Source organism: Salvelinus fontinalis, chromosome 5, assembly GCF_029448725.1.
Source record: "Salvelinus fontinalis isolate EN_2023a chromosome 5, ASM2944872v1, whole genome shotgun sequence".
NCBI classification, from domain to species: Eukaryota; Metazoa; Chordata; class Actinopteri; order Salmoniformes; family Salmonidae; genus Salvelinus; species Salvelinus fontinalis.
In genome coordinates, this window is record NC_074669.1 from 51,971,383 (window position 1) to 51,989,097 (window position 17,715).

A 17,715-nucleotide genomic window follows, 5' to 3' on the forward strand; every position below is an offset into this window, starting at 1 on the left:
CTAAACTACTGAAAGAGCTGCTTCATGTGCTTGGCCCTCCTATGTTGAACATAATAAACGGCTCTCTATCCACCGGATGTGTACCAAACTCACTAAAAGTGGCAGTAATAAAGCCTCTCTTGAAAAAGCCAAACCTTGACAAGGAAAATACAAAAATCTAAAAATCGGCCTATATCGAATCTTCCATTCCTCTCAAAAATGTTAGAAAAAGCTGTTGCGCAGCAACTCACTGCCTTCCTGAAGACAAACAATGTATACGAAATGCTTCAGTCTGGTTTTAGACCCCATCATAGCACTGAGACTGCACTTGTGAAGGTGGTAAATGACATTTTAATGGCGTCAGACCGAGGCTCTGCATCTGTCCTCGTGCTACTAGACCTTAGTGCTGCCTTTGACACCATCGATCACCACATTCTTTTGGAGAGACTGGAAACCCAAATTGGTCTACACGGACAAGTTCTGGCCTGGTTTAGATCTTATCTGTCGGAAAGATATCAGTTTGTCTCTGTGAATGGTTTGTCCTCTGACAAATCAACTGTACATTTCGGTGTTCCTCAAGGTTCTGTTTTAGTACCACTATTGTTTTCACAAAATATTTTACCTCTTGGGGATGTTATTCGAAAACATAATGTTAACTTTCACTGCTATGCAGATGACACACAGCTGTACATTTCAATGAAACATGGTGAAGCCCCAAAATTGCCCTCGCTAGAAGCCTGTGTTTCAGACATAAGGAAGTGGATGGCTGAAAACGTTCTACTTTTAAACTCGGACAAAACAGAGATGCTTGTTCTAGGTCCCAAGAAACAAAGAGATCTTCTGTTAAATCTGACAATTAATCTTGATGGTTGTAAAGTCGTCTCAAATAAAACTGTGAAGGACCTCGGCGTTACTCTTGACCCTGATCTCTCTTTTGACGAACATATCAAGACTGTTTCAAGGACAGCTTTTTTTCCATCTACGTAACATTGCAAAAATTAGACATTTTCTGTCCAAAAATGCAGAAAAATGTATCCATGCATTTGTTACTTCTAGGTTAGACTACTGCAATGCTCTACTTTCCGGCTACCCGGATAAAGCACTAAATAAACTTCAGTTAGTGCTAAATACGGCTGCTAGAATCCTGACTAGAACCAAGAACTTTGATCATATTACTCCAGTGCTAGCTTCCCTACACTGGCTTCCTGTTAAGGCAAGGGCTGATTTCAAGGTTTTACTGTTAACCTATAAAGTGTTACATGGGCTTGCTCCTACCTATCTTGCCGAGTTGGTCCTGCCGTACATACCTATACGTACGCTACGGTCACAAGACGCAGGCCTCCTAATTGTCCCTAGAATTTCTAAGCAAACAGCGGGAGGCAGGGCTTTCTCCTATAGATCTCCATTTTTATGGAATAGTCTGCCTACCCATGTGAGAGACGCAGACTCGGTCTCAACCTTTAAGTCTTTACTGAAGACTTATCTCTTCAGTAGGTCATATGATTGAGTGTAGTCTGGCCCAGGAGTGTGAAGGTGAACGGAAAGGCTCTGGAGCAACGAACCGCCCTTGCTGTCTCTGCCTGGCCGGTTCCCCTCTCTCCACTGGGATTCTCTGCCTCTAAACCCTATTACAGGGGCTGAGTCACTGGCTTACTGGTGCTCTTTCATGCCGCCCCTAGGAGGGGTGCGTCACTTGAGTGGGTTGAGTTACTGACGTGATCTTCCTGTCTGGGTTGGCGCCCCCCCTTGGTTTGTGCTGTGGTGGAGATCTTTGTGGGCTATACTCGACCTTGTAAGTTGGTGGTTGAAGATATCCCTCTAGTGGTGCGGGGGCTGTGCTTTGGCAAAGTGGGTGGGGTTATATCCTTCCTGTTTGGCCCTGTCCGGGGGTATCATCGGATGGAGCCACAGTGTCTCCTGACCCCTCCTGTCTCAGTCTCCAGTATTTATGCTGCAGTAGTTTGTGTCGGGGGACTAGGGTCAGTTGGTTATATCTGGTGTACTTTTCCTGTCTTATCCAGTGTCCTGTGTGAATTTAAGTATGCTCTCTCTAATTCTCTCCTTCTCTCTTTCTTTCTCTCTCTCGGAGAACCTGAGCCCTAGGACCATACGTCAGGACTACCGGGCATGATGACTCCTTGCTGTCCCCAGTCCACCTGGCCTTGCTGCTGTTCCAGTTTCAACTGTTCTGCCTGCGGTTATGGAACCCCTACCTGTCCCAGACCTGCTGGTTTCAACTCTTAATGATCGGCTATGAAAAGCCAACTGACATTTATTCCTGATTATTATTTGACCATGCTTGTCATTTATGAACATCTTGAAAATCTTGTCTCTCTCTAATTCTCTCCTTCTCTCTTTCTTTCTCTCTCTCGGAGAACCTGAGCCCTAGGACCATACGTCAGGACTACCGGGCATGATGACTCCTTGCTGTCCCCAGTCCACCTGGCCTTGCTGCTATTCCAGTTTCAACTGTTCTGCCTGCGGTTATGGAACCCCTACCTGTCCCAGACCTGCTGTTTTCAACTCTTAATGATCGGCTATGAAAAGCCAACTGACATGTATTCCTGATTATTATTTGACCATGCTTGTCACTTATGAACATTTTGAACATCTTGGCCATGTTCTGTTATAATCTCCACCCGGCACAGCCAGAAGAGGACTGGCCACCCCTCATAGCCTGGTTCCTCTCTAGGTTTCTTCCTAGGTTTTGGCCTTTCTAGGGAGTTATCCTAGCCACCGTGCTTCTACACCTGCATTGCTTGCTGTTTGGGGTTTTAGGCTGGGTTTCTGTACAGCACTTCGAGATATTAGCTGATGTACGAAGGGCTATATAAAATAAACTTGATTTGATTTGTAGGCTTATGTAGCCAAATTGTATCTATGATCGTACGCTATCCATTTATGTTTTTTGTATGCTATTTTAATATGAGAATTAACTAATGATATCAGGCCACACCTGGCCATGATTACAGACACCTGTGTGTCTTTTGACACTATAAAAATGAGTCATCCCGCAGTGTTTGTCATTATACCCTGATGAAGACAGCTTGTCTGTCGAAACGTTGGATATAAATATTTTTGCATCTGAGCTCCTGGAGTGTGCGGCTCTCCTTTCTTTTTTTAAGTGTTCCACTCCGCTAGCCAGCACCTCGCCTAAATAGGTGTGCCTTTCTTTCGCCTCTAGGATACACGTGGTCTGCCACTGCGAGGACGATCAGCTGTCCGTCCTGTAGCGCTGTCTTAGGCGTCTCACAGTACGGACATTGCAATTTATTGCCCTGGCCACATCTGCAGTCCTCATGCCTCCTTGCAGCATGCCTAAGGCACGTTCACACATATGAGTAGGGACCCTGGGCATCTTTCTATTGGTGTTTTTCAGGGTCAGTAGAAAGAGTTCTTTAGTGTCCTAAGTTTTCATAACTGTGACCTTAATTGCCTACCGCCTGTAAGCTGTTTAGGGTCTTAACGACCATTCCACAGGCGCATTTTCATTAATTGTTTATGGTTCATTGAACAAACATGGGAAACCGTGTTTAAACCCTTTACAATAAAGACCTGTGAAGTTATTTGGATTGTTATGAATTATCTTTGAAAGACAGGGTCCTGAAAAAAGGACGTTTATTTTTTTAATAAATATACACACACACACACACACAAAAAATAGCAAGGAGCATCTTAAGAGAAATTATGCCTAGGTTTTCAATTCCGATCTGTGAGTCTATTAGCGAGCACACACACCCGTGATGATTACATTGAAATTACTGGGGTGGCTTAGCTTAACTAAATATCACAATACATTTTTATCCTGAGGCAAAACTTTAGTTGCGTAACCCTGAAATGATTTATGTTATCGCAAATTAGTCTAAAAGACCCTATTTCGGACTGTAGTGGCTGACTGTGTTGAAGTAAAGAGGTTGACTTTCTCTGTTTGCCTATTCTAGAAATGATTGAATACAACCACAATTGCAATCGTGGTTGCTACAAAATTATACCATCCCTTGATAAGGAGATCTAATAACATTAATAATAACGTTTATAATAGGCCCATATATTTTCATCATTTTATGTAGAAACGGCCTAAACCAAATTTTCAAGACACTAGACGGTTCAAAAATATCATAAAATGATCATTTAATACGACAACTTGTATATCTCCCATCATGCTGAGAAGACGCCGCGGCCATCTTTTAGCCATCGTCAACCACACCGCTGAGTCATCTTTTGCGGCTTAGCCTGAACATTCACGGTCTGTGATGCACTTTTTCCATCTCTGCAGCTAGCCTACATTTCAGTGTCAGAAAGACCTTACCGTTGAGTTGGCAGCTTTTCTTCCACGCAAGGAGGGCCAATGGGCCGCATCCCAAATGGCACCCTACTCCCGATGTAGTGCACTACTTTTCAACATGGACCATAGGGCCCTTGTCAAAAGTAGTGGGTGCATAGGGAATAGGGTGCCATTAGGTACACGGCCAATGTCTTTGGCATAACGGAGAAAGTCAAAACGACTCAGACAAATGGTAGTTGTGTCTACGACCTTCGTAGAGGGTGCCTTAACGACAGGATATTCATCACTCTTACAACATAGTCATTTGGCAGACACAAACTTTGTCCAAAAGCAAGTTAAAGCATGCATCAAAATAAGGCGGCTGAAACAACGAGAGCTTGAAAAAGCAAACACATCTTTTCAAAATTGAGTGATATTACCACTGTGCTGGGATAGTCCCATCTCTTAATACCTGAGATGTTGGCCTTGGGCCTCCACTCTCCTATACCGACACTGGCAGGCTGTGTGTGTTTTTGGTTTTACTATCCTTGTGGGGACCAGAAGTCCTCACGTGTGTGTGTGTATATGCGTGTGTTTTTACTATTCATGTGGGGACCAGAAGTCCTCAAGGATAGTAAAATAAGGAAAATTATTGCAAGTGGAGCCATTTCACCAGTCCTCACAAGGAAAAAGGCTATTTTAGGCTTAGGGGTTAGGGAAAACAGGACATTGAATGGGAATCATTCGTTTGTTCCCCACATTGAAACTGTGCGCGCGCTGTGTGCAATGGTATGTCCGGTGCGATGGCAGTAATGTGGCCATGACGACCTCCCAGGCCTTGCTCTGGAGAGTATCTATCCGTCTACCTATTATCTAGCCCTGATTAGCAGACTAACTGCTGAGTTAGAGAGAGAGGGAGGGAGGGGTAAGGACAGACAGAAAGAGGAACGGGTTGCTTTAACATCCTACACTGTGCAATGATGCTCTGTGTGCCTCTTCTATTAACGTTCCGACGCATCGTTAATGCTACCTGAGCTGAACTTACAATGACAATCGTTTTCATTTAAAATCAGGGAGTCAATCATTTGACTGGTGTCTCTTACAAGGGAGCCCTGCATCTACAATTTCATAAAACACATCAACAATCAAATACGATATAAAACAAATAAAATAAAGCTTGACGTATATTGAACAGATAAATATACACAAAACAGTCAACAAAAGACAAACACATTCGTCATGATAAGAATCCTCTGTTCACTGACTGGACTGCCCAAGGGACACGAAAGCATTTACTCTAAATGTATTTCGGATATCATTCCAGACATGTGGAGGAAGAAAACTAAAAAAAAAGTGACTTATCTAACGTGTAGACACCAAAAGGAGTCTCCAGAGTAATCAAACCCGTTCACAGGGTTGGTTAACTTGGCCTTTTAAAATCTTAACAGTGAAGTCCGGTAAGTCGGAAGCTTGTGGAGCAAAGAGCGTAGTGACGTGATCTACTAGACTTCAAAAGAGGTCCAGACAACCTTCTGGTAAAGAACACAGTGATGAGTAATACAACTATTTCCCGTGATAAAGCAAAGGGCGCGTTGAAAAACGACATCCGGGGGTTTAAAAGTAGAGGCAGCTGCACTTTGATAAAACGGTTTCACCCTAATCACGAACAGGTAGAAAGGATGACTGCACAATCTGCTTCCTGCTGACTAGACACACAATATCTGTTTCCGTAAAAATAGCCCACTTTCAATCTTGGTTTAACAAGCTCATTCGTATGTTTTATAAACTGTAAATCATTACAGAACCATCCGATGACTCAAGACGTAATCCATCTAAGTGAGACAATCTTACATGAAACAAACCCTAAAACTGAACCACCACAATAAAGTGTGCCAGCTATGCTCACATTCCCCATTCGCCCTGAATTAACTAAGTGTAATGACTATGCCTTGTTGAAGCTTCCCCAAACACAGTAGGCCAGGTGGTTTGAGCCTTTGGGATACCGGTCCAAATTGTCGCCAATTGGCCAGATGTTGCTGTCCAAGCCCGCCCTTCAACCTGACTGGCCAATGAGCATGCTGAAGCACTGAGTGACATGGAGACAGCGGCCAATAGGCACGCTCCAGGCACTGAGAGTTATGGAGACGGCAGCAAGGCCACATCTGGAGGACCGGACGTCCACAGAGAATCACACCATCAAAAGAGAGAGTGTGTGTGGACTGACAGGGAGAGAGAGAGAAAAAGGGAGGGGGAAAGAGAAAGAGAGCGAGCGTGGAAGAGAGCGTTGTACCATCCATGTCAGGGTCACTGTTCTGTTTACCCTCAGAGTTCAGCCATGCGTCAGTAACACTGACACAGCTGTGGACAACTGTGTGAACAGGGAGAGAGACCAAAGCACCCAGCAGCCATCATCAGCTGTGAGTTATCCACAAGGGTCCAGGCAAACACACATTCACACACGGAGTTACGGACACAATCATCACAAAGTTAAAGTCAAACAATGGGATGCCTCCCGACTGTTTGGCAGGAAAACCAGGGTCCAAACCTTCTCGGTATGTGGCACTAACAACAGCTTCTGTATATTGACTCACTTATCCACAAGGGTCCAGATAAACAAACTCACACAGGGATATCACAGCCACTAAGAATATACTGTTAAGCTAAACCTTTACAGTATGTTGTCTGACTCACTTGCAACAGTAAAGAGCTACAGCAGGTAAATACATTAAAGGTTTAGAGTAGGCCTCTATTATCAGACTCACTGCTGTTTGTGGGCGAGCTCATACTGTAGGGGTGTGTCGAGTAGTCGGACAAAACAAGTATCTTATTTACACATATAGGCCATTTTCCTACGATTCTGATCCGAGTATGTTTCTTTAAAAAATATTTTCCAGTTGGCAGCGCGCAACTTTCAATCAAGTGCAAGGTGCTAGATGGTCTAAAGAACTCAACTGGCTAGTTAGCCTGTCTGTAAAGAGAAGGGCGGGCTGTACGTTTACCCTCCTTCACCGATTGGATAAAGTGAAGCTGTATTTCTCAGTCCACTTGCTTCGCTCGCTCCTCGCATGTTTCAGTCTGATCATTTAGATCGCTGCCGCATCATGTTTGCCTACTACAAAACATCATAACTCAAATGGCGAGGGTGTTGGTTAGCTTGCAAGCCATCAATAGGCATAATATTTAACAAGCGGGCCGAGGGCAGGGAAAAAAAGATGAACCGCCGATGCACATTCTGACTGAGTAACAGCAAACTTTTCTGCCTGGCCCACTTGTACAAATACATGTATGGCCAGATTGGCACACCCCTATCCTACTGGTAGTAACAGTACAGCTACACTAAGCCTATACACTAAAGGTAAACCGCCATATTGTGTGACTCACTGTTGTTTGTGGGTGAGCTCCTCCTCCTTGCTGACCAGGTCCTGCTTGAGGTTGGCCAGCATCTCCACCGAAACGTCCACCTGGCGGGAGAGCTCCGACGCCTTGTCCTCCAGGTCCTGTTTCTCCTGGCCCAGCCGCTCGCTCTCATGCTTGGCCCGCTCCAGCTCGCAGCTCTTCCTCTCCAGCTCCGCCTGGAGCCGGCCCACGCGTGCAGCTATCTTCTGCTCCACCTGCAATGGAGGAGGGATTTTGGTTCCAGTCCAGTGGTGGTGATGGAAAGTACTTTCTGTTTGAGTTTCTTGGTACATATGTAAAAAAAAAAAAATGATTTTAAATTATGGAAAAAAGGGGAGAAAATACGAAAATATGTGTTTTACTTTTCTCTTCCAAAGAGGGGTAGTGGTGGGAAGAAATTCAATTAAATCAGTGTTTCCCAAACCTCTTAATTATTCTCAGCAGTTCCACATTAGTATTCCAGAACTAGCCTGATTCAATTAATGAGCTTAGTGGCCTTGGTGATTAGGTGTGGTAGTACTGGTATACATTGAATAAGTGGAATGGCTCGAGGCACTCAAGGAGAAGTTTGGGAAACACCTAAATAAATAAGTAAGATGATAACCATTACCTCCTCTGAGAGTTTCTCCAGCCTCTCGTCCAGCTCCAGACGCTCAAAGGCTCTTGCCTTCAACCTGGCCAAGCCCTCCTCATAGGCCGCCTCCACCGCGCTCGCAGCCACATTCGCCGCCACTGCCACGGCCGTGCTTTGGTTGCCGTGGGAACCGTGGGGGTCCCCGGCTGCGCTCATGGCTTTCTTCACAAAGATCTCCCCCAGGGGGAACTCTACACTGGGGATGTAGCGAGCCGCAGCGTTGGAAGTTGTGGATAAACCGCCGAGGTCGTCCGGGCAGGGAAGCTCGCGGCACGGGAAGCGGCGCTCCTTGAAGTCCCTGAAGGCGGAAGACCGGAGTTGAAGACCGTCGAAGGGGTCGTTCACGTTGTTGCTGCGGTTAATGCCGGGGACAGAAGGAGCGAGGAGAAGGTCTCCGTCGGCCACCAGGGGGAGTAGCGCAGCTGCGTCGCACACACTGTTGGACTTGGAGAGCACGTAGAGCGTCTCGTAGGTATGGTTGTACTCCAGATGGGCACGGAGGGAGGACAGCGACCGGAAGCGCTTGTGCTCCCCGCAACGAGGACAGCGGTAGGGCAGGTCCAGAGAAGCCATTCCGGGAGAGGCCGCCGGGGGGGGGGGGGGGCCCTCACGGGTCACAGCGGCGCCGATACGCCGCGGGCTTTTCTCTCACCAAGTACTGGGCGGATCCTCTCATGGTACAAAAATGGTGGTGGCGAGATGAGGGTGGCGGTGGGAGTTAGATGAGGGCGAGAAGGAAGAGGGATGTCTGAGGGAGGCGAGAAGACGACCAAAGGCCATTTACGCCATCACACATACTGGAGGTCTGACACACACAGATTCAGAAACTTCTTAGGTTGTTGATTTGTTCCTCTTGTCACCGTTACTTCTGCCTCACCATTACCATTGGCCCTGAAAGAAATAGCGAAAAAGAGTTGACATTATTTTCATTACTTTTTTGCTTTGGAATGTATGGTGCAAAAACTAAAATCAAGTGAGCATCTACTGCATCTAGCATGAGAGCTACTTTAAAAAAATTGTAACACAGCCCGAGCTACTCTTTTCTTCTAGCTTAAAATAGGCAGTCTTCTCTTCTCCTCTGCAACTCTTCCCCAGCTCCTTAGTGCACTACACCTACTACTGTCTCTTGTACATTAGGTGTTATTTCTTTATACCTGGTAAAATGGTTAATTAAAAAAAATCTGATTTTTTTCCCCCAAATGATGTTCAGATGTATTTCCTTGTTTTAGATTATACATTTTTACTCAACATTACAATTGTTCATAGCGAACCAACGAAATTGGATGTTCTGAGTCGATTGCTTAAATCATTAGATGGTAATTCCTCAGTGCAGAAACAATCTTCAGATAATGTTTTTATCATTTATCTGCAGATGATGTATCGAGCTCCAAAAAAAGAATAGTAAAAGTATGCAAACCAGGGAGTCAAATGTACATCTTTCACATATGGGATTTGACGTTCACCAAAAAGAGCCGTTCAAACGGAGGAGCTTGTTCGCAAACAACCCATCACTATTGGCTACACGCGGAGTGATATACAAACGCCCGCACATACAAAAAAGGGGCAATATTGCTGGGAATTAAGTGGCAGATATTGTGTATGTATGGCTTTTTAAGCCAATAGTGGCAAACCAGGTGTGGGATAATGTCAATGTTGCGTTGACTAGATAGTAGGTGGGAGCTTACAGTGTCTGATACTTTTGCGATTTGTTTAAGACAGTTTGCGGCAGAACACGTGAAAATTGCATGTACTTTCAGAATTGTTTGGCGAGCTACTGGTAGCTTGCGATCGACCTGTTGGAGATCCCTGATCGACTGAATCATTGTATTACGTCATTTGAGTTTGGTATAGTTAATATCTAACTAAAGCAATGGTCACCAACCTTTGAGTCAAGATCACCGAGTCAAAATGCAAGCAAAAATCTACCGCACATTTTTTTTTTACATGACAAAAACGTAAGCCTACGCAACATTAACCAATTCAAAACAGCTTTGTGCTGTAGGCTACCGCCCAGTACATTATCACTGCGTATTGGCATGAATTGCCTTGCCAACGTTGTTCTTCTCAGACCATTTATTATTATTTATTTTTTATTGTAGGTATATGACACTGGTAATAGATCATGTGTTGTATTACGTGTGAGGCACATCTGAGTGAGCTTTATTTTTTTTTATTTTTTTACTGATGGCATCTGGTGGTCAGTCTGAGGAAAGGGGACAGTCTTCCAGCTGATGGCGAAACGCAAGTCTCACTGCTTTATTTCTGCCTCATGCACCAATTCATGTTGTTAATCCTATGACCAGAGAAAGTGAAATACTCCTCGATCAACAAAAAAAAAAGAAGACAAGCCTATAATAATAATGCGAGTTTATCAGAACCCTGCTCATTCATTGCAGCTGGTTGTAGCGTGAGTGGAATTAGGGAGACCGTGCATTTTATGATCTAAATAAGTGTTGACAGTGCTGAATAACAACTTAAAACATGAACTTACTCAAACAGCAGCTCTGCTGTATTCGTTGAGTCGCTCTTGTCATGGTTTTTAAAGTGTTTTCATCTCACAGTACCAATTTTACTTTGCGTTCGAGGCTTCTTTTACAGTCTATGGCTCGGGGAAACTGCAGATTGGGAGATCTGAGCTATCCGATTGGCCAGCTGTGGCCTATAGTTCTACCTTCAGAGACATAAAATGGATCAAAATAGGAACACTGAATCAAGTGCAGGAAGGCAAGGCTTTATCGTTGTTTCTTTACACAAATGTTTGGAGATTGACCAGTCCGCGATCGACCGGTTGGTGACCACTGAGCTAAAGCATAGCGCTAATTGAAATACAGCCACAGAAAGCACTGATGCATTCACAGGTTTCCTAAAATAACAAATCTGCATCTCAGCCCACAAAAGGTGCTTGTTTGAGTCTGATGTTTGTTGATGCAAAGTGCTGCTGAGCCAACGCTGGAAACAAGAACAGACAGCACAGCAATGGGTCCCAAATGGCACCATATATGGGTCCTTTTCAAAAGTAGTGCACTATATAGAGAATATGATGGCATTTGGGACAAGCATAGTTTTAGGAGGGGACAAATGACAGGCTGAGCTCATTTTTAGAAACATCTGACATTTCAGTGAAACAAGGTCGAGAGACTGCCGAGGATGGGAATTGCTGCTGAATGAAAGAGGAATAATTATCTTGCCCTACCCTTCCCCTTCAGTGCATTGGCTTATCAGTTTATTTATTACCTTTTGGTTAGCAATCAAATATAGAACGATAGACATCTTTCGATCCTATCCTCCCCCAATTATAGATCAGAACGAGATATGATTTTGTTAAAGCCATTTCACTAGACAAGCATTATCGAATGCAGCTCCATTTAACTAATAGCCTACAAGGCTAATTTGATTATTCCTATACACATCAACGGTTAAGGGTTTTATAACAGTTAAGTGACCCCAGAAACACACAGACCAGATGGACACTGCCCGCTTTAACAGATGCAAGTAGTGGAGAGAAGAAAAAAAAATGTATCGGGAACTCATGCCAGATTCTCTTTGTGTATGGAACGGAGAGTCTTTCTCTGCCCCCTTCCCCTGGGCTCATTCCCTTGCTCTATCACTCCCTCACCGTCTCCCTCGCTCCCTCTCTCCGATGCATTCTGAATGGATAGACGTCGGGAGCGGAGAAGTAAACATTGAGCCCATTAGTCTGTTTATTTCTGTTTACCGTCCTGGCTCGCTACATCTTCAGGGCGACCACGCTAAGTAGCTAACAATGAATTCTTGAGGGTCGACCCGGGATGCATGTCTGGTTTACCCCTGCCGCCACTGTCAAAGCCTCACAATTCTGCTCACTTTGTGGTCGTCTCACTCGACCCAGTTTTTTTTCTTTTCTTTCTGCCCTTCCTTTGCTTCCTGATTCTGCCTGTCATAGTCATCGCAAATCTAGCGCGGCCCGGTTGACAACGACCATAGGATTTGGCCAAAACAAAGAGCTGGGACCTGGCTTATTCCAGACAACGAGAGTTGATGAAAACAGCACCCAAAATGACAAAAGAACTTCAGACCAAGCACGTAAAATCTGATCCCTTTCCTATTGAAATGAATTAATTTAGCTATGAATATCTCAAGCAGACAGACAGTCAGCGTGACAACAGTAGGATCCATGTTAATGTGCCCCTGTGACAACAATTTTGGACCCCCTTGTGGCCCCCCTAAATGTGGAGTATGAAATCATTTTTAAATAGCAAAAATGAGTTGTCGTTCTTTTTTTACATCCGTTATTAGACAGTAGCAACGATGATGATTATGAACATGGCATTTTGCCTGCTAATGCCTGCAATGCAGTGAAGAAAACGATGACAACAATAACGTCTAATGTAACTGCCCCCCCCCAGTTGAAATGGTCTAGAACCGCCACTGGTGAGTCCACCCAGCCATCTGCCAATTAGAGTTCAGACGCAGAGCGCGAGCAGTCGGGCCGCTGCAGTGAACGTCACAACTGCAGGCAATTAACCTGAAAGTGATGCCCCTCGCTTAATTTAATCACATTAATTCTGCTTGGCATTTGGTTGGTTTTCCAGCAACTATTGTGGCGTCCCCTGTACCGTCTGATCTAATGAGTGAAGCACGTTTAACTTCAGCGCAGATTGTCTGCTGGGCTAAAAAAAAGTCCAGCGTGTGAGACGTTGAGGTCAGATACTGTATAAGTAGTGGGTACTTGTACTAAGTAACAAGAAGAGACTGGCGGGTTAGAGTTTCAGCTAAATCAGATCTGACAGTATTGATTGTGGAATTGACTGGTGGCCTAACATCACTGTCCTGACTCAGGACAAAACTGCACATCATTGAGTGAAACAGCCTATCCCACTGATACCAAGCACGGTTAAAACAACATTTAGCTCAAGTACATTTTTTAAAACAAACCTAAGCATTGATGCTAAATCTATTAAGCTTATAATAGATATGTTGAAACACTTAAAATCCTATAATGTTGTTGGCCACCTCTTTCCTGTTATTCTTTGGATAAATGCCACTGCAAACTACCATCATCCCCAATTTCAATACATGGTATAAAAAAAAACTGAAAAATCCTCAGCCACATTACATAAAGTCTTATGAGGATCTGTTAATAGGCGAGAGCAACATTAGTGTGCTGCTGCCATAGAGACAAGCTCTCCCCCACACAACCCCCTGAAGCACTGCTAGAACTTCAACTCACATATTGCAGCGCTGACAAATCTTCATGACAGGGGAATCTGAAAATATTGTGGGCAGCACAGCCGACCTCTAACCTCACCCTAGCAAAATAGCTCATCGTGATGGCATGTCCATTTCCCCTTGAACAAATTGCTTTCGTTATGATTAGCTTGTGCCGCGTTAGTGGCTCTGCCATAGATGAGCATGACGAGCTGGACAAAGAAATCCCATCAGCGTGCCTCCCTATTCAATAGCTGCATGTCTTCCAGACACTGATCGTGTGCGTTACAGGTCTGAGACCCAGTGAATTAGGCAGAGTAGGCTTTTAGGCATTCAGTGGAGGGGGATTAGGCATGAGGCTCTACAATGCTTATTAACATACCAAGCGGGTATGATAGTAGGCATAATAGCCTGGCACAGACACGTCCTTACTCAGCTCAGAAGTGTTCTCATACACCGCGATCCCTAGACCAGTGCCTGGGTTCAAAAAGTGTTTGTCTTTCAAAAACTTTTGAGTGTTCACCTGAGCTTGCCTGGAGTGCCAGATGGGCAGGGTTTGCATTTTTGGGACTGTGCTATTAGTTCCATTTCTGCCACGTAAGCCCAATCAATACGTTTTTGAAAGAAGAAAAATGACAATTTGGCCTGGATCTGAGGCGCTGTGTTCTGCTCCCTATAGACTAAGTAACAACGGAGAAACAAATGCACTATATGGCTGCGACCCAATTCTCCACCTTTCTCCTGAAGTGTGCACTTTCTTGCATGGATTTAACAAAATGGTGGAAACTCCCACCTTCCAATGCACACCATTTCATGCTTTTAAATCCATGAAAAGGGAATTCCCAAGGGCACACTTCTGGAAAAAGAGTGGAAAATCGTCTAGAATGGGAAGAGCACTGCCAGAGTATAACGCTCATTAAACCAGGAAGGCCATGGTCAGAGACGATAAAAGACACACCCAGAGAGATTTAATTGGCCAATTGGGTGGGAAGGAAGTGAAGCAGCTTGTCAGTCACGTGTCACTTCCTTTGACAGGAAAGCAAGTGTTGGCGTCCCACTGGCCTGCTCTCACAGTAAGAACTCACTTGGATGTACAGTACTGCTGTAGCATACATACACACGTGCCACGCACACCGGTACGGTTTACCCACACACTTTTGCTTGACAAAAATAGCCCCCTCTGAAGCATTCTCCTCAATAACTGACTGTGTACACATCCAGTTCCAAACAGAACAGGAGACAGCGCATCAGATTGCTTCATCTCTAATGACACCACAGGGAGATCCTGTCGATGCAGCGTTTACCTCAGTCAAGCATAAACACACTCAAGCTGTAGCCCCCTCACTGCCTGCAAGATCCCCCACCTGCCTGCAGTACATGCAATAGTCATATACAGACCTGGGTTCAAAGAGTATTTGCTATTGTTCATATACTTTATCTTCAACAGGTGTCTCCAGTTTTGTTGACATATTGCCGTTGGTGACGTATCCCCTTTCCAAACATACCGAGTTTGCCAATGGAACAGTCACAGAAGTGCAAACCCCACTGCACTTGGCACTTCAGGCAGGTTAAACAGGGTATATGAAAGAAAACAAATACTATTTGAACCCAGGTCTGGGTGAACGGTATACCACTGTTAGGGCTGTGACATAATTGAATAACCATGTACCTGACAGTCATGGATGAAGAGACTGTCATGAAAATAAGATACCCATCAAAAATAGGCCTACATTCATTTTTGTATTGTAGATAAACTTGACCTAATAACGGGAGTGTTCACTTATGATTATAAGTATGGTTGCACATTTTGGGGAATATTCAGAGATGGAAACTTTCCATGGGAATTAACAGAAATATATGCAAATTAATACCATTTAAATGTAGATGTTTTTTTGCATTGGATATATTTACCATATATGGACACAGAAACATAAGTAGACATAATTGCGAATTAAACCCTTCCATAGAAATGTTTAAAAACAATTTAGTTACGAATTGAACTTTAATTAAATGAGTTGACTCTTCACATGGGATGATTTCACTGAACAACAAAAGGGAATATTGAATGATCCATCGCATCTCCCAAAAAACGTTTAACATTTTCAACAAAAAGCCTAAAATGTACAGATAAATAGCGAACACGGAACCCAAACCGGCTGCGCGCGTGTGTTACGCACGCCTCTGAGAAGAGGGAACGCAACTCCCTGCTATAACTCAACTCTCTGAAGTGCAAGAGGTATGGACTGTAGGTGCGAACAAGGATGACACAAAAGCAGATTTTACCGTTTACTTGGATTTATTTTCTTACACGGTAATATGGGGAAAAGGGGCTGGACGGAACCAAAGCAAAGAAAGTAAATATCAAAGTTCCCCCTCTCCTATCTAACCTGCCTACCCACTTAACTTACCTAACTTAGCACCGTCTGGTGCCCTAACCAAAATACAGGGGGTGGTCCGCCCAGGTCTTACCTAGTGTGCCTAGACAGTAAATATACTATGGGTATATGTATGCCCGCGGGCCTCTTGCCTAAGCACTCCCAAAGTGCCTTCTCCTTCCCCCCTGGGAACAAATGAAACAGAGTAAGTATTAATGATTTCACAAACACTCAAACACAGGACATAGAAAAACTGCTACCAACAACAACAGTACATACCACACTTTCTGATACACAACCCACACTATATCACAATCTAATTTTTCTCTCTCTCAATCTCCAAATCTCTACTCCTTATCTCATCTCTCTCCTCTCCTCTCCTCTCTCCAAATCTCATCTCTCTCCTCTCCTCTCTCCAAATCTCATCTCTCTCCTCTCCTCTCTCCAAATCTCATCTCCTCTCTCTCTTGGGGCAGAACACTGGCTTTTATCTTCAGGTGGCAATGGTGATTAGAGTCAGCTGCTTCTTGACGAGGGGGCGGGGTCAGCTCCAATCACCAATTAGCCTGGGGTTGACCAGTCAGCTGGTTGGGGAGTACTTCAGGAAGCCATCTCCTGAAACACACACACTAAAATACAAAACAGAACACAGAAACTGGGGAACGTAACACGTGCGCCATCATGCATAAATGTATTTTGTCCCCCTACACCAAACGCGATCACGACACGCAGCTTAAAATATCTAAACAAACTGAACCAATGACATTAATTTCGGGACAGGTCGAAAAGCATTAAACATGTATGGCAATTTAGCTAGTTAGCTTGCTAGCTAATTTGTTCTGTTTAGCTAGCTTGCTGTTGCTAGCTAATTTGTCCTGTGATATAAACATTGAGTTGTTATTTTACCTGAAATGCACAAGGTCCTCTACTCCACAAAATAATCCACACACAAAACGGCCAACCGAATCGTTTCTAGTCATCTTTCCTCCTTCCAGGCTTTTTCATCTTTGAACTTATATGGTGATCGCATCTACACTTTCATAGTATTACCACGACGACCGGCAAAACAGTTTATCTTTCAATTACCCACGTGGGTATAACCAATGAGGAGATGGGAGAGGCAGGACTTTCAGCAAGATCTGCGTCAGAAATAGAAAGGAGTTCTATTTTCGCCCTTGGCATCGCAGACGCTCGTTGGCGCGCGCAAGCAGTGGGAGTGAAATAAATGAATAACATGGATTTCTACATTTATTTTGCGACGCACGCGACGTGTCTGGTCTGGTCAGCATGTAAGCAGTTAGATTTTTTTTTTTAATCTTACAAAAGGAGTTGTTTAATGAAACATGTATGGAAACAGGTGAATTAACACTCAGTAGGCTCAAGCAAGCTAAAACCCACATGGTAGCAAAAACTACCTAGTAGAAATTAACAAGTTAGAAATTATTTAAACAGACTTTGCTGTATGCTACTACTTACTAGTTAACAAAAAAATCATGTCATAAAATATATTCACCCCACCCAGTATTGTAATCAAAACTTACCAAAAAGCACAGTATGTAGTCCTAGGCTCAGACAGTGTAGTAGTGTGGGCTCAATAGCATCTCATTAGTGTGCAAGATCTTGAGAATCAGTTGTACATGTGATGGATGAATGCACTGTGCATGCAGAGGATTGCAATGCCATTGCATTGAGGATAGTTTAACCAAAATATGCCACAAGACCTAGAATTGCCTTGTGTATCCCACAAAAAAAAGGTTCACTGTTATAAGCTAACTTTGAGAAATTTAAGCAAAATTGCCAAAATTCCGGGGCTTAACTCCCCATTTAAAAATTCCGGAAAAATTCTGGAAATTTACTGGAAAGTTTCTGACCCTTTTCAA

The 17,715-nt window shown here is 44.0% G+C and overlaps 1 protein-coding gene across 2 annotated transcripts in view; it reads right to left on the minus strand.

Annotated features, from left to right (window-relative positions):
- LOC129855801 (F-box only protein 41-like) overlaps positions 1-17,715 on the minus strand; it is a 113,545-nt gene that overhangs the window by 82,666 nt on the left and 13,164 nt on the right. For both annotated transcript variants that reach the window (XM_055923823.1, XM_055923825.1), the window contains 2 exons: positions 8,250-9,164; positions 7,625-7,854 (listed from right to left, as the gene is read on the minus strand). In XM_055923823.1, the coding sequence (XP_055779798.1) occupies positions 7,625-7,854; positions 8,250-8,846 (827 nt within the window). In that variant the 5' untranslated portion in view covers positions 8,847-9,164. The remainder of the gene's footprint in view (positions 1-7,624; positions 7,855-8,249; positions 9,165-17,715) is intronic.